This window comes from Ambystoma mexicanum, chromosome 3q, assembly GCF_040938575.1.
Source record: "Ambystoma mexicanum isolate Mex_15411 chromosome 3q, UKY_AmexF1_1, whole genome shotgun sequence".
Taxonomy (NCBI): Eukaryota; Metazoa; Chordata; class Amphibia; order Caudata; family Ambystomatidae; genus Ambystoma; species Ambystoma mexicanum.
Window position 1 is genome coordinate 468,982,733 of NC_090926.1, and position 21,468 is coordinate 469,004,200.

General features: G+C 45.7%; 1 protein-coding gene across 3 annotated transcripts in view; it reads left to right on the forward strand.

Annotated features, from left to right (window-relative positions):
* Positions 1–21,468, forward strand: part of SLU7 (SLU7 homolog, splicing factor) — a 525,459-nt gene that overhangs the window by 374,499 nt on the left and 129,492 nt on the right. For all 3 annotated transcript variants that reach the window (XM_069654248.1, XM_069654249.1, XM_069654250.1), the window contains exon 12: positions 14,815–14,976. In XM_069654248.1, coding sequence (XP_069510349.1) covers positions 14,815–14,976 — 162 coding nt within the window. The remainder of the gene's footprint in view (positions 1–14,814; positions 14,977–21,468) is intronic.

Here is a 21,468-nt window from a genome sequence, read left to right on the forward strand (position 1 = left end):
GCTCATAATGCTTGGGTGGACTTACCTGCGGCAGACCATGCTGCTTACTTACCTGCCAGTTGAGCCTCTGGTCCTCTTCTGTTCGGGACTACTTTTCCTGTTGGGTGGGGCAGGAGCCACTCCCTAGGTTCAGAACCCTGGAACTCTTCTGGAAAGCAGGGACTCTTTTCTTTCCTAGGCGTGGCTGTGGAAGGAGACACCTAAGCACTACAGGAGGCTATTTAAACCACACCCGATGGATGAATCTTGCTTTGTGTTATTCTGCATCCTCTGCAGCAGAACGCTCATCGTGTCTTCTGCATCTGATCCTGGGCCTAAGGAAAAAGGCTTACCATCCTGAATCCAGTCTTCAGCAACACCTATAAAGACAAGAAAGAACAGGTTAGCATTACGGTCTTCAGTGACAGCGCTCCTTTTACCTGATCCATCGGCTGTCATCAACGCCTCGCACTGCATTCCGGCATCTGAAAGACAAAAGCTTACCAATTCTGCGCACGCTCCGGAGGCCTTCGGCGCTGCATCCCGCATCTGAAAGATAAAACAAGGTGCGTTTAAAGACTTTGGGGAACTTAAATACTCACGAGCCATTACTCCTTTCACATCTAACCCAGTGGGTATTCGGGCACCCTGCAGCCACTCCGAACTTATACCTGCAAAGGAAAAAGACAGTTAGAGCGCGCCGTGAAGCAGGCAGCAAGCGCTTACTTACGTGCTTCAAGGCGCTTCTATTCATCACACGGGCTCCATCTTCGCCATCGCCGGAACCCTGCAAAACAAGATACAACATTACTAAAGACTTTTAAAGACATTTGAATTACTCGAAACTTACCGTGCGTGAAGAAAACGACGGACAGCAGTCCTCTGAAGTCAAGAGGCCTGCTTCCCTTATCCAGTGAGGAAACTGGTTTCAGCACCCTGCTCCGAAGCAGATGGAGAGCACGGCGTTCACTTACCTAAGACACCTTACCCTTCAAGTCAGACATACAGTGCACAGGGGTCCAGCCCAAAGAGCCAGCCGTGTGTTACACATCACCTTAGAAGATACGGTATACGCCCAGTCAAGACCGGCGCCTCTACGGGAATCAGGTGAGCGTTACAGAACACAAAGACTACCACAAAACTCCCGTCCAGGCGCTATGGAAACCACGGATACCGACCAGCTAGCCCAGTTGCTTGAGGAACTAAGGGCAGAAGTGCATGCAGCCCGTCAGGAAACCAACGCTCTAAAAAGGGAACTGATTATTTCCAAGGAGCGAACAGATGATCTCGCTAGGCAATTGCTACAGTCACAAGCCGGACAGACCCCGTTACCCGCATCTGGGGGAAATCTTCCTTCTACATCCTCTATGAGTCCAGTGCAGATCAACCTACCTGGGAATGTACCTCTGGCTCCGCCCGAACGATTTTCTGGTGACCCAAAGAGGTTTGCAGTATTTATCAATCAGTGTCGGTTGCATTTCTTATGCCGGCCAGCAGCATTTCCAACTGATCAGGCAAAAGTAGCTTTCGTGCTTTCGTACCTTAGTGGTAATGCCGCAGATTGGTCGATCCCTCTAGTAAATCAAGATGATCCGATCCTCCATGATTTTCAAGCTTTTCAGCTCAGTATGGAAAAACTTTTCGCAAGACATTCACAGGGGCAGGCTTTGGACAATGAGCTTCTTTCGTTGCGACAAGGTAATCAAGACCTTTTGGCTTATATTGCATCTTTCAACAGACTGATAGTGGAAACTCAATGGCCTGAGGACAAAAGGATTACGCTGTTTTATAGAGGTCTACGTGGAGAGCTCAAAGATGTGTTAGCCCAAGTAGTGAATCCCCCACAAGATTGTTCGGACTATATAGATTTAGTTGTTCAAATAGATCACAGACTGCAGAACAGGAAGGCTGATCGTTCCAAGTTTGATGCTCGAGTATTTTCCAAACCGCCAACTCCTTCCAAAGGAGTAGACTCCGGGGAACCCATGCAAATAGGGGGCCTGAAAGGTCCTCTAACACAAAAGGAGCGGGAAAGAAGAAAACAGTTGCAATTATGCCTCTATTGCGGAAACTCGGGGCACTTTCTTCGAGACTGTCCGGTGAAACCTGCCAAGAAGGCAGTAGGAGCTGCAGTTACCAAAGTTACAAACTCTGAGCAGGGAAACGACCTCGCCCGACAAGAATAGAGGTCCTCTTGCCGAGCGTGAAAACCAGTTCCGTGACCTCGCATTTCGTGATACCTATGGTCCTCATTAGCCCTGATAATCCGGATCGATTACATGCAATTGAAGCTTACGTCGACAGCGGTGCCATCGGCAATTATGTGGATCATGCAATGGTTTTGAGGATGAATCTAACTCTTTGTCCCAAGGCTGTAAAGGACGTCATTACTACGGTGGATGGAACGGAGATAGCCTCCGGACCAGTAACGCATACCACTCAAGAAGTGACGCTCGTAAGTCAAGATGGACACCATGAGAAGATCGTGTTCGATGTGATCAAGGCCCCTCAGTTTCAGGTTATTCTAGGAATTCCTTGGTTAGAGAAACACAATCCTCTGATCGATTGGCGAGCAAGAACGGTCCAGTTTCCAGAATGTGTCTCTACTTGTCATCCTCCACCTGGTGTTGCACTGGCAGCTACTTCTTCAGAGACGACTCCCCAGTTACCTCCCGAATACCAAGAATACCAAGATGTTTTCCGGAAGGATCAGGCTAACTCTCTACCTCCTCATAGGTCTTATGACTGCCAGATAGACCTGATACCTGGATCTACTCCTCCTTGTAGTAGAATTTATGCCCTCACCGAGCCTGAGAACCTTCACCTTCGTCAATACCTGGATCAATACCTGGCAAATGGGTTTATTCGTCCTTCCAAGTCCCCTGCTTCTTCAGCTTTGTTCTTCGTTCCAAAAAAGGAAGGAGACCTTAGAACTTGTATAGATTATCGCTCCCTGAACCAGATCACCGTCAAGAATAGATATCCGTTACCTTTGATCCCTGAACTCTTGGACCAGGTCAGAAAAGCATGCATATATACAAAGTTGGACCTTAGAGGAGCCTACCATTTGGTTCGAATAAAGGAGGGCGATGAATGGAAGACGGCCTTCCGCACCAAATATGGGCTATTTGAATATCAGGTCATGCCCTTTGGACTTTGCAATGCCCCGGCCGCCTTTCAATATTTTATGAACGATGTCCTCAGAGAGCTCATAGATGTGTGTGTTGTTGTTTACATTGACGACATCCTCGTTTATTCTTCATCGGAATCTGAACATCGGAAACACGTAAAAATGGTCCTCGAAAGATTGCGTCAACACAAACTTTTCGCTAAGTTGGAAAAATGTGTTTTCAACGTGACTGAAGTTGAATTCTTGGGATTCATATTATCACCTAGCGGAGTACGTATGGATTCAAAGAAGGTCGATGCAATTCTCAAATGGCCATCACCATCCTCCGTAAAAGGTGTGCAAAGCATGTTAGGCTTCGCTAACTTTTACCGTAGGTTTATCCCCGAATTTTCTCGAATAGTCCAGCCCATCACTGCCTTGTTAAAGAAAAACAAACGTTTTGAATGGTCTACCGAGGCGGAACAAGCTTTCCAGGATTTGAAGACTAAATTTATCTCTGCACCAATCTTAAAACACCCTCGCCCCGAACTCCCCTACATCGTGGAAACTGATGCTTCAAGTCTTGCCATGGGGGCAGTTCTATCACAAAAGGACCCGGTAACCAATCAGTTGCATCCTGTGGCATTTTGGTCCCGCAAATTCTCGCCTCCTGAAATCAATTACACGATTACTGACAAGGAACTTCTGGCTATCAAGTCTGCTTTTAAGGCTTGGCGGCATTATCTGCTGGGGGCCCGACACACCGTTACTGTGATTACGGATCACCGAAACCTGCAATATTTGAAAACTGCAAAAGCCCAATCCTCTAGACAACTTCGTTGGGCATTATTCTTTGCCGAATTTGACTTTATAATTACCTATCGACCCGGTACAAAAAACGGTAAAGCCGATGCCCTTTCTCGAATGGGAGTGGAAGAACACTTGATCAACCCTAAACCTGTACCTATCATTCCCGAACAAAGAATCCTGGGTGTAATCGCCACACAATCCATAGAGGAAGTTAAGGATAAAGCCAGGCAACTTGTAACTCCAGCAGACATACAGAATTGGCCTTTAAAGGGAAAGGACTTTGCAGTAAAGGACAACGTGTTGTATTTCCAAGAACGATTATACCTGCCCAGCACAGATTTACAGAAAAAAGTAATCTCTTGTTATCACGATTCTTTAATGGAAGGACATCCCGGTATGACCAAGACTTCAGAAAAGATCAAGCGCTACTTCTGGTGGCCGTCTTGGAAAAAAGATATCAGAGACTTTATAATGTCCTGTGGAGTATGCGCCCAAAACAAGAGTCAAAAGGAAAGACCAGCAGGCCTCTTACGCCCTATTGACATCCCACCTCGCCCTTGGCATACGCTTTCTATGGACTTCATCACCGATCTACCTCCATGCTCCGGATACAATACGATTCTAGTAATCGTGGACTTATTCTCCAAGATGGCGCATTTCATTCCGCTCAAAGGCTTGCCAACAGCAGCAACTCTGGCCCGTGAATTTCTGGAAAACATCGTCCGACTGCACGGTTTTCCTTCGGTTCTAATATCGGATCGTGGTAGTCAATTTATTTCTCATTTTTGGCGAAGTTGCTGTCGGTCGGCTCAAATTGATGTGAGACTATCGACCAGTCACCACCCTCAGACCGACGGACAAACCGAGAGGACCAATCAAACTCTGGAACAGTATTTACGCTGCATGCTGCAACAAACTGAAAAAACTTGGAAAGACATACTTTGGATAGCCGAATATGCCTACAATAACTCTGTCCATTCGGGAACTGGGAAAACCCCGTTTTTCCTTTTATACGGCAGTCACCCTCGAACCTCGGAGTTGGATCCCCTCCAAGATCTTGAAATACCAGCAGTAGAATACCTGCATGCTACAATCACCCAAGCCTTTAAGGAAGCTGTTTCTCACCTTCAAAGGGCTAAAGAACAATACAAGAAAGGAGCAGATCAACATCGGAAGGAAGCCCCTCAATATCAAGTAGGGGATCAAGTCTGGTTATCTACCAAATATCTACCTCTAAAAGGGCCACGTACATTCAACCCAAGATACCTTGGTCCCTATTCCATCACTACCATAGTAAACCCAGTAGCGGTCAAGTTGGACTTGCCCCCGCACATGAAGATTCATCCGGTCTTCCACGTCTCTCTATTAAAACCCGTGCAACCTCAAACCCGACTAACTAAATCTCCAAAACCTATCCTAGTTGATGGAGAACTCGAGTTTGAAGTCAAAAGCATTCTGGACTCCAAGATCTCCAAATCTAAACTATTTTACCTAATTGACTGGAAAGGCTACGGCCCCCAAGAGAGATCCTGGGAACCTGCTGAATATGTCCACGCTCCTCGCCTAATCAAAAAATTTCATCGAACATTTCCTGACAAACCCAAACCCCCAGAGAAGCCCGGTTTGGGAGGGGCCTTGAGGGGGGGTACTGTCATGATCTCTGCTTCCAAGAGGTCAGGACTTGCCCAACTCCCTTGGAAGCAGACCCATAACCCAGGTTCCGAGCGCCAGCCGGTCCCAATTGGGACCTTTTGGACTCTGTCCTGGCGCCGGTGGCGCCAGGCTCATAAATGTGCCCAGTCCCAGCGCTGGAAGCGCCGGGCTCATAATGCTTGGGTGGACTTACCTGCGGCAGACCATGCTGCTTACTTACCTGCCAGTTGAGCCTCTGGTCCTCTTCTGTTCGGGACTACTTTTCCTGTTGGGTGGGGCAGGAGCCACTCCCTAGGTTCAGAACCCTGGAACTCTTCTGGAAAGCAGGGACTCTTTTCTTTCCTAGGCGTGGCTGTGGAAGGAGACACCTAAGCACTACAGGAGGCTATTTAAACCACACCCGATGGATGAATCTTGCTTTGTGTTATTCTGCATCCTCTGCAGCAGAACGCTCATCGTGTCTTCTGCATCTGATCCTGGGCCTAAGGAAAAAGGCTTACCATCCTGAATCCAGTCTTCAGCAACACCTATAAAGACAAGAAAGAACAGGTTAGCATTACGGTCTTCAGTGACAGCGCTCCTTTTACCTGATCCATCGGCTGTCATCAACGCCTCGCACTGCATTCCGGCATCTGAAAGACAAAAGCTTACCAATTCTGCGCACGCTCCGGAGGCCTTCGGCGCTGCATCCCGCATCTGAAAGATAAAACAAGGTGCGTTTAAAGACTTTGGGGAACTTAAATACTCACGAGCCATTACTCCTTTCACATCTAACCCAGTGGGTATTCGGGCACCCTGCAGCCACTCCGAACTTATACTTGCAAAGGAAAAAGACAGTTAGAGCGCGCCGTGAAGCAGGCAGCAAGCGCTTACTTACGTGCTTCAAGGCGCTTCTATTCATCACACGGGCTCCATCTTCGCCATCGCCGGAACCCTGCAAAACAAGATACAACATTACTAAAGACTTTTAAAGACATTTGAATTACTCGAAACTTACCGTGCGTGAAGAAAACGACGGACAGCAGTCCTCTGAAGTCAAGAGGCCTGCTTCCCTTATCCAGTGAGGAAACTGGTTTCAGCACCCTGCTCCGAAGCAGATGGAGAGCACGGCGTTCACTTACCTAAAACACCTTACCCTTCAAGTCAGACATACAGTGCACAGGGGTCCAGCCCAAAGAGCCAGCCGTGTGTTACACATCACCTTAGAAGATACGTTATACGCCCAGTCAAGACCGGCGCCTCTACGGGAATCAGGTGAGCGTTACAGAGAGTGAGCCTCTACCTGATCTTCTCAGGGGACAGCCTTTCGATGTGAAAATAAAAGGAGTTCATCTCTCTTCTGATCTGCCTTTGGACCAACAGAAGGAGTGCAACAATCTGTTTACTCAGTTTGCTTTCCTGTTTTCATTGACACCAGGCTTGACCCCTTGGGGCCAGCATGATATTCTCACTGACTATCTACCGGTCAAATGCAGGGGTTATAGAATGTCAAACCATGTAAGAACCCACATAAAGGAAGAGGTCAAGAAGATGCTTGATCTCAGGGTAATAGAGCCATCTACAAGTCCATGGCCTAGTCCTGTTGTACTAGTGTCAAAGGCAGGATCCAAGGAGCTGAGATTATGTGTGGACTATAGAGTTCTTAATGCAGTCACCACAACGGATGTCCATCCTCTACCTAGGACAGGTGAGCTGGTGGATAAACCTGGTTCAGCCAAGCACCTCAGTACATTTGACCTAACCTCAGGCTATTGGCAAATAGCTCTGACAGACCATGCCAAGGAGAAAACTGCATTTCCAACCCCTGGAGGCCTCTACCAGTTTAAGGTTATGCCTTTTGTACTAGAGAATGCACCTGCTACATTCCAAAGGATGGTAAATCATGTTCTAAATAGACTAGGCCGCCCCTACTACTCAAACCCAAGTGAGAGCCTTTCTAGGTCTCACAGGTTACTAAAGGAACTTCATTGAGAACTATGGAACCATAGGTTCTCCCTTGACTGTGATCTCCTCACCCAAATTCCCCAAAAAGGTCCGGTGGAATGAGGAATGCACTAAGGCATTTGGACTTAAGAAAGCCCTTTGTCAAGCTCCAATCATAAGAGCTCCTGACTACAACCAATCCTTTATTGTACAAACTGATGCTTCAAATACAGGAATAGGTGCAGTTCTGAGTCAGCTGGATGAGAAAGGCAGGGAACACCCTATCGGCTTCATCAGTAGGAAACTGAAGGACCGATAAACAAGGTGGACAACCATAGAACGTGAATGTTTTGCCATTGTGTGGTCTTTGAAGAAGTTTAGACCCTACTTGTATGGGTTTACTTTTATAATTTAAACCCTTGAGATGGTTAATGCAGATGAAAGGGGAGAATCCTAAATTGTTAAGATGGTCAATCAGCCTTCAGGGGTTTGATTTTACTATAGAACATAGGTCAGGATGTAATCGCCAAAATGCTGATGGTCTCTCCAGAAAGTATGACCAACTGGAATAAGGAGATTCATCCCGGAGTCGATTAAATCCTCCTGTCCCTTAGCCTGGGGGGACGAGTGTTAGGGAGAATTCTCAGAAATGTGCCAATTCCCTTCTACCTTAGAGACCTCTCATGTATGTAGAGACTCTTTTGCTGGACTTAAGACTTTAATTTCTATCCTGGAGAGAGTGTACCTTTTTTCTCGTCCTCTCATGTATTTTTAACATTATTTGGACTCTGTGTTTCTTTAAACTTTGGAGTCTGACAAACTCCATAGGCATCATCTTTACATTGCGACACACAGCACCTTCAGTGCAGTGGCACAGGGAAGTCTCTTAAGTTTCCCAAAGGTTTAAATACCTTCTATTGGTGAAACTACTGTTTCCAAGAGCAGTGAAGTGAAATTGACTTTACTAACAATTTGTAACTTTTAGACCCAGCACACAATATGATATGATATGATAGTTTATTTACGATATCTTACCATAGGGTGCTGGAGGGGTTACTTAGTATCCCCTTTGTCTAGTTTCTCATGTAACATTTTTATGTTACCCTTTCTACAATTAATGGCCGGTGGCAATGGTTTACTTTTTACTACCATTGTGTGTTTTTACCGCAGGCTGCAATTGCAGCCTTGGTAAAGCACCCATCGGTGCCCATTTTGTCAAAAATGGCCCGGTCTTCTTTTTTCGCCATTTATTGTTGGAAAGGTCTTTCTTGAGATTTACTCTGCGCGCCAAACCAGGTTTGGTCCCTTTGTTTGTTTTGTCTTTGACGAGTGAAGCCCGCCTCTGGCTCCAGTATGTCTGGCAGGGGCAGGAAGTGATGGAGGTTCCCGAAACTCCCTTGGTTACAGGAATGCACCCAAAGGTGATTGGCCGGCTGGCTGTCCCGCAAGGACACCACCCTGCTGTGTGATTGACAGATAGGCTGGAATGAATGGGAGAAACCTGCATAAAAGGGAAGGCTTTTTGGCTTGAAAAGCAGAGTCGACCACTGGATGAAGGAATCAAAAAAGAACTTGGGGAAAGACGCCTGCTGCAACTCCTGGACCATTGGTTTGCCTGGTGAAGCCCTGCTGTGCTGAAGCTCTGAATTTGCCTCGACTAGAGAAGCCCTGCGAGGACCACTTCTCCCTTTGAGTTGGTGGGACCAATCAACTCCAAAGTAAGCCTGTCTGGACATCCTCTCGGAGCTGGCTATACTTCTGCTGCTGGAACCGAAGTTCCAGGGAGAGGAACACCAGATTGTGTGCGTTGCTTTTAAGTCAGACCCGAGCGTCAGGAAGCTCTTCAGGACTTCCCTGAAGCAGGACTGACCAAGCCTGAGCCACCTCAACAGAGTGCTGGACACCAGATGCGAGGAAAGTCCAGAGTGGTATCCGAGAACCGCAGTGTTGCTATTTGCTATCAGACGCCAGGAGCTGAAACACTGAAGAACTGCTGAATCGAAGTTTGCCCATTGCTGACCTTCCCATTGCAGAGTAGGAGTCCCCAGACGTCCTCTCTCTTGTCCCCACGACTGAGGCTCAGGAACAACAGGATCTGAAGAGCTGTACAGGAACAGAAGCAAGCTGGAAACATTTCTTCTAACTAGAGGTACTGCAAAGTCTAAGAGAACTTACCTCTTGTTGTGTAGCCTTACTTGCTCTCACTTGAGACTTGTCTTGGTTACCTCGCAGAGTTGTTATAGCTTTGTCCCTCACAAGCCTCCCAGCTTGTGGCCCTTCAAGTGTTCTATTTTCTACAAACATTTCTAAAAACATTGTGCAAGACTTTTAACCTACCTGCAAAGATGATCTTCAGCTCCCCGAGGCATTGTGCAATTAACATTGGATGTCCTAAATCCCTGAGAGATCCTTCTTTACCTCTGACTCTGTGTTTTGGCCTTTCCCGCAGGAAAGGGTTAATTTACTCTGCATTGGAAGGTTTTAAAAGTACTTACCTGTTTGTGAATTATTTGTTAACCTTTGTTTTATTCCTCTATCTTTTACACCAAACTCAGTATTGCTCCAAATGTACCAGTGATAAATCAATGTCCACAGTGTCCTAGCCATTTAAGTCACCTGAGGGTGTAGGAAGTGTCTGTGTGCCATCCCCAAAGGGTATCATCTGCTTTAGAGAAACTAAGAGTGTGTTTTGAAGTGTATTGTGAGTGTTACATATATTGCTCACTTCTCTTTGGAAGGCTTATACAACTGACTGTGAAATACATCAATAATTGTTTTATCAAGAAACCTTCAGTATAAGAGTTTATTTGGATAACTGTACTGTGAAACTTTGTGTCACAACATTACTGCTCATATTGACCCCTCTTGAGATAAGCCTGACTGCTCAGCCACACTACCAACTTGTGTAGTTCAGACTTAAACCAGAGGTTGGGTCCCTATTGCCAGGAGGTCAAGGTTATTGTAGTGCACCCAAAGGGTACTGCATACAATCTTGCCTAACAGAGGTCGTATTTCACACTTTACTGACGCATGGGAGGGGATCACGTCGGACAAGTGGTTACTTTCCACCATGGCACAGGGTTATTGCATAGAGATAATTCAAACACCAACCGCCCGCCAAGACAAAGACAGACTTCACAGGAAGAACAACACATCCTGTTGGAAGAGGTGAAAGCACTGCTACTAAAGGACGCCAAATAAATCGTCCCGGCAAACAAGGTAAACAATGGTATTTATTCAATATACTTCCTTGTGCCGAAAAAAGACCTAACAGTGGGCCCTATCCTGGACCTGCGCACTGTAAACACCTTATCAAGCCATATGAATTCTGCATGACAACGCTACAGAAAGTAATCCCACTGCTAAAACAGGGGGACTACATGGCAACCTTGGATTTGAAAGATGCATACTTTCATATTTCAATGTTCCTAGCACACAGAAGATTCTTGCGCTTCAAAATAGCAACCAAACACTACCAATTCAAGGTTCTTTCCTTCGGCATAGCCTCTGCTCCAAGGGTATTCACCAAGGTACTAGTGGTGAGCGGCAGCGCATCTACTCAGAGAATCAATGCCAGTGTACCCTTATCTGGACAACTGGCAGATAACAGGGGAATCCCCCTAAATTTGCAAACAAAATACCCAGAGAACAATCAATCTCCTTTTCCAATTGGGATTCTCAATCAACAAGAAAAAAACAAGTCATGTTCCAAGCAAGACAACACAGTTCTTAGGAGCTGTCATAAAGATAGAAGAGGGTCTAGTCTTTCCATCAAACGAAAGAGTGCAAAGCATACTGCTGCAAATACCTCAGTATATAGCTGGTCGCCAAATAACTATGCGCAAAGCAATGCTCTTGCTCGGGATGATGGCTTCATGCATTTACCTGGATCCGCACGCACGTCTGCGCATGCGCCCAATGCAAGAGTGGTTAGCGAAACAGTGGTCTCAGGCAAGCGGTCAGTTGGACGATCTAGTGGTTGTTTTGCTAACCCTAGTTCAAGTGCTACGTTGGTGGATAAAGGAAAACCTGTTAATGGGAAAACCTTTTCACAACCCTGCAGTGCTAGCAATTGTCACAACAGATGCATCACTCACCAGGTGGGAAGCCCATTCCCTTCACCACCTAGCGCATGGCCTATGGACTCAGATCACAGCCCAAAATCACACAAACCTGTTGGAACTGCTAGCAGTGCTCAAAGCCCTGCAAACTTTCCAAGTGCACCTGTCAATTCATACAGTACATGTCCTCACGGACAGCACCACTGCCATGTTTTACATAAACAAGCAGGGGGGCACACACTCTCCAAGTCTGTCCAGACTAGCACAAACAATGTGGAAGTGGGCACTCAAGCGGAGCATGTTCCTAACGTCGCAACATGTTCCAGGGGATCTCATTTCTCTGGAAGACTCATTAAGCAGAGATCCTCTCCCCGAAGAGCGCAAGTGGCATCTCGACAAAAACATCTTAAACTATATCTTCCCCCTGCGGTGTTACCCCCATTTACACTTTTTCGCCACAAGCCAAAACACGCAATGCCCAGATATTGCATCCAGGTTTCCCCAACACAGATCCAAGGGGAAAACCCTATAGATGAACTGGTTAGGGAAATTTGCATATGCTTTTCCCCCCAATGCCGCTACTGAGCAGGTTGGTGAACAAAATGCACCAGGAACAAGTAACACTAATCATAGTTGCACCTATGTGGGTGAGACAACCTTGGTTTCTGCATCTGCGCAAACTGGCGCTGTGCGATCCAGTCAAACTCATGTGCCCCTACAACATGCTCGCACAGCACAGGGGTACAATGCTCCACCCACACCCTCAGTCTATGAACTTGGCAGCTGGCTCCTTAAGTCATAGAATTTGGCCATTTAAAACTACCTCAAAGGTGTATGGAAATCCTCAAGGAGGCATGGAAACCAAACACCAGACACTGTTATTTTAACAAATGGAAAGGATTTGTACTATGGTAGCAGTCAAAAAATGTAAACCCAATTGAATGTACTCCATCACACATTCTCAATTACATGCTCCACTTACTAGAAGCTGGGCTAGTATTCAACCCCATCAAGGTTCACCTAGCGGCCCTATCCGCAGACACTACTTCTCAAAGCAGGGTGTCCTAGTGGAAAGTCTCTGTCATTAAGGCATTCATGGAAGGAGTAAAAAGACTTGACCCTCCCATTTCAAACCCGCCTCAACGGTGGAACCTAAATGTGATACTTGCAAAGCTAATAGGACCCCCCCTTTGAGCCTATGCACAAATACAGCTTTAAACACCTTACATATAAAATGGCTTTTCTGGTGGCTATCACCTCCATAAGAAGAGTCCGTGAACTACAAGCGTGGTCAGTGCAAGACCCTTTCTTTGTTATCGACAAAGACAAGTTGGTACTAAGAACACACCCTAGGTTTTCACCTAAATGCATATCTAAGTTCCATTACACCAGTCTGTTGAACTACCAGCCTTCTTTTGAAACCCTTCAAGCTCAGCTGAGCAAAAACGCCATACTCTGTGTAAGGAGGGTGGTTCTTTACTATGTAAACAAAATAAAACTGCTGTGTAAAACAGACCAATTGTTTGTCTCCATGGCACCTGGCTGGGAAGGTGATCGCGTTCCAAAAAACACCATCTCCAGATGGATAAGGAAATGCTACTGTATCAAACAAGACTTTGCCTTTCACACCAAGAGTTCTACCAGGGGTACAGGAACCACTCTGGCATGTATTGCAAACATCCCACTGGATTCCATTTGGAAAGCAGCAACATGGTGCTCCATTCATACTTTTACCCAGCACTACTGCATTGACACACATTCTAAAGCAGATTCACAGGTGGGACAAGCGGTACTAAAACATCTATTTGCCGCTGTACCTTCCCACCACCTTCTCCTGACACTGCTCGTTAATTCATGCATAGCATGTGATTTAAGCAGATCCACAAGCCTCAGAAGGGATACATTACTCACCGTAATCGTATTTCTGATGCTTGTATCTGCTTAGATTCAAATGCGCCCACCCTCCCTCCCTTGTGGAGTAGAAGGTCCATAGATGTTTTCTGGCTTCATCTATTCTTATCTGCTTTATTACATCTGTACTCATGCTACACTTCATGCTACCTCATGTCAGAAACAAAATCTGAGGGACCTCGACTCCTGAAGGACCATGGGTACAGTGGATGTCACACTAGGGATAGTATTACTGGCACACCCTGTCAACGTCCCTTTTCGAGTTTGAAAAACACAAAATGTTATACTCCGCAGCTACAACTAGATGTTGGCCTATGCATAGCATGTGAATCTAAGCAGATACAAGCATCAGAAATACGATAACAGTGAGTAATGTATCATATATCCTGGAATGCAAAGCAGGTCATTTGGCCTCGGGTGTTTTGGCGGCGGCCGTTTCGGCGCCTTTTGCGCAGTTACCCATTTGCTAGGGCACAGGGATCTATTAGCGCTGTTTGCTCTGTTAAATATATTGTTATCCCAAACTCTAAATGTAGTGGTTAATATGACAGTTTATTTAAGGAAAGGCATCATCAGTAAATGGACACTCCATTCACACATAGGTGGCTGTGTCCCGCATGTCACAACATAAGAGAGCCTCAAGTGTTTGTAGAATGGAAATAATGTTGACAATATATTATTTTATATTATCAAAGCACAGACACTCGGTCAAAAACAAAAAGGAGAGTACCTGACGACTGTAGAAGCATTGCGGGTAGCAGCAACACAGTTCCGATCACCGGAAAGCTTGAATACTTTTAATTTCGCCTAACAATATGGATTTCCTTTCCTCCTTTGCACAAAGTAATAATTACACTTCTGTGTTTTAGTTTTCGGCCCACATTTTAAAGAGAGCTGGACTTTATCCAATCATTTGTAGTACAGGTCTTACGTTGAGCGCAAAACACTTTGTTCTGAAGGCAAACTAAGCACTTTTGTAATACTTGTTTCACAGTACAATGGGCATGGGGCTATGCAGAAAAGCAGCTCTAGGACCAACACATTAACGTTCTATGTCGATTACCAAGTCTCTTTTTAAACTGCCACAGAGCAAATTGGCGTATTCGAGGCACTAACGGTAAACAGTAAGAAAAATAAATACCTGCAATTGTAAAATATATCGGCACACAGAAATGATATGAATGCAGATCTAAATGGCCCAACATTTGTGAATAAACCAATGCTTGTAAAGACAATAAGGCTGTCATATTGGCTTGATACAAAATCAAATGTGAGGTTTTAAAACACTGCAACAATGATCAGTTTGCTTTCCTAGTATATGTTTGATGGACTGATGGCTAATCAGTATGTCTTTTTTGTCCCTTGTAGTATGGTGGAGAGGAACATTTGAATGCACCACCAGCAGAGCTGTTATTAGCCCAGACAGAAGACTATGTGGAGTACTCGAGGCATGGCACTGTCATTAAGGGGCAAGAAAAAGCAATTGCTCGTTCCAAATACGAAGAAGATGTTCTTATCAACAACCACACAGTAGGTATTTGTTTGTTTGTTTATTATATTTATAGTGCGGGCATCAGGACGCAGGACTTAACAATACGTTCAGCTTAGTTACATAGGTACATGAGGTACATCAAGGACAGCGTAATGTACATGAGAGACTAAGTACAAAGTAAGAGGAATTAATGTACAGAGAAAGTGTACAATGAGGACTAAAACACAGTAACAAATCAATATACAGAAAAGTACACAGTGGGGAAGGGTATTAACTGTCAGGTATATAATTAGAAAAATACTACGGCTGGCCTAGCATGGCAATTTACTTGTCATTTTCTTTCAGCCAGTTAGTCATGCTCTGTCTGCATTTGGCGAAGGTTTGATATTCTCTTAGGCCAGGAGGCAGGGAGTTCCACAGTTGAGCTGCCTTAACTGGGAAACTGTATCCCCCAATGGTGGATAGTTTAAAACGTGGTACTAGGAGGCAGTTACAGTTTACTGATCTAGTCGGTCTGTGGGATGTTTTTCTGATAATCCTATCAGTTAAATATGGCAGTCCTTTATTGTTTAGACATTTATAGGTAAGGGTGGACATTTTGAGTCGAATTTTGTCGAAAGTAGTTAGCCATTTGTATTTTCTCCTGGTGGAGGAGATGTGTTCCTTTCTATTTATCTTGAGTGCTGCTCTCAAAGCATTATTCTGGAGTACCTGTATTTTTTGGATGGTATATTTACTCGAACCAATGTACAAGGCATTACAATAATCCAATTTAGAGAGTATGAGGGCTCTAGAGAGAATTAGACAGCTATTTGTGGAAATAAATTGTTTACTTGCTCTGATTAATGTACACGTATATGCAGTAGTAGATGCCAGGGAGTTGACTTGTTTGGTAAAGTTAAGGGTGCCATCTAGGTAGAAACCTAGGGTCATCACCTCTCTAGCTACTTTAATGTCGTTCCCATCAATGGTGTAGTGGGCATGGTCCGGGCTTAATTTAGATAGGTGAGCCGTGGTGCCTAGGATAATAAGCTCTGTTTTATCATCTTTCAGGCAAAGTCCATGGGTGGCCATCCATGCCTGAACGATGCCAGAAATTCTATTCACCAAAGCCAGGTTCAAGGAGTAATCTCCAGTAAGAGGTAGGAGGATTTGGGTATCGTCTGCATAATTCGTGTAGGTGATACCCAAATCATCCATTTCGTCAAAGAGGGGCTTGGTGAATACATTATAGAGAGTCGGTGACAGGCAGGATCCCTGGGGTACACCACAGGTTATAGGGCTAGGGTCTGCTGATGCCGAGGGTGAGAAGACTCTCATAGTCCTATTGCTCAGGAATGACTCGATCCATATTATAGCTTCCTTAGAGAAGTGTGCTGCAGAGTCTAAGTGGCTGCATAGGACTTTATGGTCAACCAAGTCAAATGCAGCCGCGAGGTCTAGAAGGAGGAGTAGGGCTGATTGGCCCTTATCTCTGAGTTCATCTATATGTAACTGCTTGCAAATAGTATCTCGGAAAGAAATGCAGTACAAAGGTCAACCATGAGTGTAGTTAAGAACAGCAGTGGCTTACTCAAACCATGATAGGATGAGGAGGAGGAACGAGAGCTGGACATTCCACAACAGTATTATATGAACACTTGTTTAAAAGGGTAAAACATGTTTACAAAATATTCCTTTTGTAGTTATCAGCATACTTATTGCTTGTGACTTGTGGTTTTTCGCAGAACTTTAAGTCTCTTGTGTTAGGTAAGATTTTCATAATTATGATGCTTCTATCTGACCTGTGTTAACCTCAGAACATTTTGCTTGGACTTGGTAACTGTTGTACACTGTCGCTAGGTGAAGGGGAATCTTTTTCCCCTCTCACCTAGTCTTTTACACTGTTTATGGGTGAACTTTTTATCTCTCTCCATAGTGTATGGTTGAAGTTAGTTTCCTTAAACTTTTGGGCTTAGGCTGGACTGCCCTTTGGGCTCCCCTGTTAATTTCTTTTTGATATACTTGGGTGAACTACTGTTCCCAAGTAGTGAAAGGGATTTTCATCGCCTTTACATTTTGTATGTGAGCCAGGACACCCCACCTTATTTGGAGTGCTGGGGGGGATACAATGTATCCCCTGTCTTACTTACCTGGTAACATGTTGTTATAATTGCAAGTTTACATGAATGGCTGTTGGCAGTGGTTTTACCTTTATGACTTTTAGTCTTTATGACTTAGGAGTCCAAAAGTCTGCAGCCCTTTGTCTTCCACCTTGCCTGGAAAAAAAACAACTCCCAGTGTGGGGGTGGGTGGGGGCTTCTGGCAGTCCTGATTGGACAGCCAGACCGCCGTTTCTGTAAAATGCAGGGGGATATTGCAGAAGTTGTGCTGCAGTTCCTGTTAAATACTCCAAACCTGGAAGCTGCTAACAAGACCACTGGAGCTGAAACCGAAGAGGAAGCTGAAAAAATGACAGCTTTAGCAATTTCCAGCAACCAGAGAGCCTACTGTGTAACAGGCACCTGCTGAACCCCTTCCTTCCAATAGACATGGGGGTTCTGAACGTGTCGACCCCTACCCAGAGGCTGGTGTGATCCACTAGTCTCAAGCAGACCTGCATTTTGGGCCATCCCATGACCTGCTGCGACCTTGCTGGGCTGCAAAATCCCAATACTCTGGGACTTCGAGACAGTTTACGGTGAATGGTCTTTGGAATTCCGAATCTCCCTGGAACTTTGGCATTCTACTGGACCCCAGAGACTTGATTTGAATAATTTAAGTCCCCTCACCAGAGAGCTGGACCCGATAAGTGATGAGAATCCGACCAGTGATATTCAGTCTTCTCTTGGCTCCTGAAAAGGATGCCACAACCACAGAGCGCAGTCAGCCGGGAAGAAACTCTTACCTGGAGCCTTCCCCATTGATCCCTGCTGCAAATTCCCTTCCAGTGTCCGTTTTTCAGTCACCACGACAAGGAATTCAAGAACCAGGCTTTCGGCTACAGATCCTGAAGACATCCTGCTGCAAACTCTTCTTCTTTGCTGAGGTACTGTGTTGGCTACCTTAAACCTTGTGTGATTCCTATGAAGCTTTGGGGGTGATTCATGTGATTGGGAGTTCTCTCATCCAGTTCGCCCAGGCCCCATGCTGGAATCCCTCTAAAGTGTCTTCTCCGAAGTCCCTGGACCCTTTCTGCAACTCTGAAGTAAAGCACTTAATTGTTCGGAGAGCCTTCCTCAGGAACTCGGACTGTTCAACCTTATGTTCCTACATTGACTGTGCCAAAAGCTGGCCTCTAGACCACTAGCGCCCCTCTTCTGCCACTGAGGAAACTCATGCTTAAAGATTAGGGAAGGACGTATCAGGTCAGGCCTTTGCCTTAAACTGTATCAAGTTTTGAAAGTCCTTTACTGATATAGAAGTTGCATTGGTAACCGTCCCAGTTACAAAAGTTCTTATTTACCTTAGAATGTGTTCTCCCATTCCTAAAAGTATATAGGCTTAATTTATTTACCTGCAAATTGGATCCTTCCCTTCCCAAAAATAATGCTGTTGGCTTCACCTAACTATTTCTCTAAAAAAATAAGTGCATAAGTTCACCAACTGGGGTTTGCTTCCCCTGACTTGCTTTATAGCCTGTCTAGAATAAGTGTGCTTTTGGTTTTACCTACCTTGAATAGCGGTTTGCCATCCTGAATGAGTGTACTGAGGGTTTTATTGACCATGGTCTGCTTTGTGCATTTCTAAAATAGTGTAAAGAGGTATTGCTTACCTTAATCTGTGTTTCACTGATCTGAAAGGCAACTGTAAAAGTTTATTACATTAGGTCTTACTCACCTGGTATACCAGAGGTTATCCTGAATGTAGTTATAGGTTCATACTGTTCCATGAATTTGAGTCCACTATTGTTGGTTTACTAAGTGATTTCTTAACTGAGGGTCACAGCAATACTGACGGGGTCTACAACCCTTGAATTACTGTCTGTATTTAAAAAGTATACCATCCCAGTGTACCCTTATCTGGACGACTGGCTCATAACGGGGGAAACCCCAGGAATCTGCAGGTCAAACATTCAGAGGACCATCGACCTCCTCCACGAATTAGGCTTCTCCATCAACGAGAAAAAGTCAAGTCTGGTGCCAAGCACCTCAAAACAGTTTCTAGGAGCTATCCTAGATACTCAGAAAGGATTGACCTTCCCTTCGGAAGAAAGAATTCGGAACATACTTCTGCAAATTCCGCATTATCAGTCAGGTCAACAGATAACAGTACGCAAAGCTATGCGGTTACTCGGCATGATGGCGTCATGCATTTACCTGGTCCCCCACGCGCGTCTGCGCATGCGTCCCATGCAGGAATGGTTGGCGAAACAGTGGTCTCAGGCAAGTGGTCAGTGGGACGATCTAGTGGTCGTTTCGCCAACACTCGTACAGAACCTACACTGGTGGACAAGAGAGAATCTCGCAAAGGGGAAACCCTTTTACGATCCCGAAGTACAGGCAGTGGTGACTACAGATGCATGCCTGACGGGGTGGGGAGCTCACCATCTCCACCACACAGCTCAGGGTCTCTGGTCTCACTCAGTAGCCAAGAACCACATCAATCTGCTAGAGCTTCTGGCAGTATTCCGAGCGCTGCAGGCGTTCGAGCCCCATCTACTAAACTTGTCGGTGCAGATCAGGACGGACAGCACGACAGCCATGTTCTATCTGAACAAGCAAGGAGGGACTCGTTCGCCAAATCTGTCCAAGCTTGCCCAGAAAATATGGATATGGGCACTCAGACGGAACATCTTCCTGTCATCGCAACATGTTCCAGGGGAGCTCAATTCCCTAGCGGATGCTCTAAGCAGAGACTCCCTCCCAGAAGAACACGAGTGGGTCCTTCACAAAGACGTAGTAGAAAATCTCTTCTCTCAGTGGGGTTTCCCCACTATAGACCTATTCGCCACAAGCGAAAACAAACAATGCCCAGGATTTGCATCCAGGTTCCCACAACCGGACTCCCAGGGGAATGCCCTGTGGATAAACTGGTCAGGGATGTTTGCGTACGCTTTCCCACCAACTCCCCTCATCAGGAAGGTGGTGTACAAGATGAACAAGGAATCGATGACGCTCATCCTAGTTGCTCCCATGTGGGCGAGACAACCATGGTTTCCACACCTACGCAGGATGGCGGTATGCGAGCCCATCAGACTCCCAGCCTGGTACAACCTTCTGTCCCAGCAACAAGGTCAAACAGTGCATCAGGAACCCAACTCTATGAACCTAGCAGCATGGCTCCTGAAGTCATAGAGTTTGGACATCTCAAATTACCACAGAGGTGTATGGACATTCTAAAAGAGTCTAGGAAACCAAATACAAGGCACTGTTACTTTGACAAGTGGAAAAGATTCGTTATCTGGTGCCAGAGTAAACAAATCAACCCGGTTGATTGCACTCCTTCCAACGTTGTAACATACATGCTCCACCTGCTGGATGCAGGGTTGGTTTTTAACTCTCTGAAAGTACACCTGGCAGCCCTCTCAGCCTACACCACATCCCATAACAAGGTTTCGTGGTGGAAAGTACCAGTGGTTAAAGCCTTCATGGAAGGAGTAAAGAGACTTCACCCTCCTATCTCGAACCCACCGCCAGGATGGGATCTCAATGTGGTGCTATCTAAGCTCATGGGGCCCCCCTTCGAACCCATGCATAAAAGTAGTCTCAAACACCTGACTTATAAAACGGCCTTCTTAGTAGCCATTACCTCCATAAGAAGGGTCAGTGAAATTCAGGCTCTGTCAGTGCAAGATCCTTTCTTTACTATCCACAAGGACAAACTGGTTTTACGCACACACCCTAGATTCTCACCAAAATTCATATCCAAGTTCCATGTAAACCAGTCCATCGAGCTTCCGGCTTTCTTCCAAAACCCACAGAGCTCAGCTGAGGTGAAACTACACACCCTAGATGTGCGTAGGGCGGTCTTATACTATGTAAATAAAACCAGACCGCTAAGGAAAACAGATCAACTGTTTGTCTCCGTAGCTACAGGCAGAGAGGGGGATCGCGTCTCTAAGGGCGCTATCTCAAAGTGGATTATCAACTGTATACAGCTGTGTTACTCTCTTTCTGAAAAAACTCTGCCTTTTACGCCAAGGGCCCACTCTACCAGAGGCATTGGGGCCACTCTGGCTTTCATTGCAAATGTTCCCCTTGACACCATTTGCAAAGCAGCTACTTGGAGCTCTATTCACACTTTTACTCAGCATTACTGCATTGACACTCATTCCAAGGCAGATACACAAGTGGGACAAGCGGTTCTAAGACACCTGTTTGCTCATGACCCTTCTCACATCCCACCTCCTTCTTCTGGTACTGCTCGCTAATCTATGCACAGCATGTGATCTAAGCAGATTCCACAAGCCTCAGAAGGGATACATTACTCACCGTAATCGTATTTCTGATGCTTGTATCTGCTTAGATTCACATGCGACCCACCCTTCCTCCCCTCCGAGAGAAGGCGCATGGTTGCTTGTAGTCTTACCTTTCTGTCTATCTGCTTGG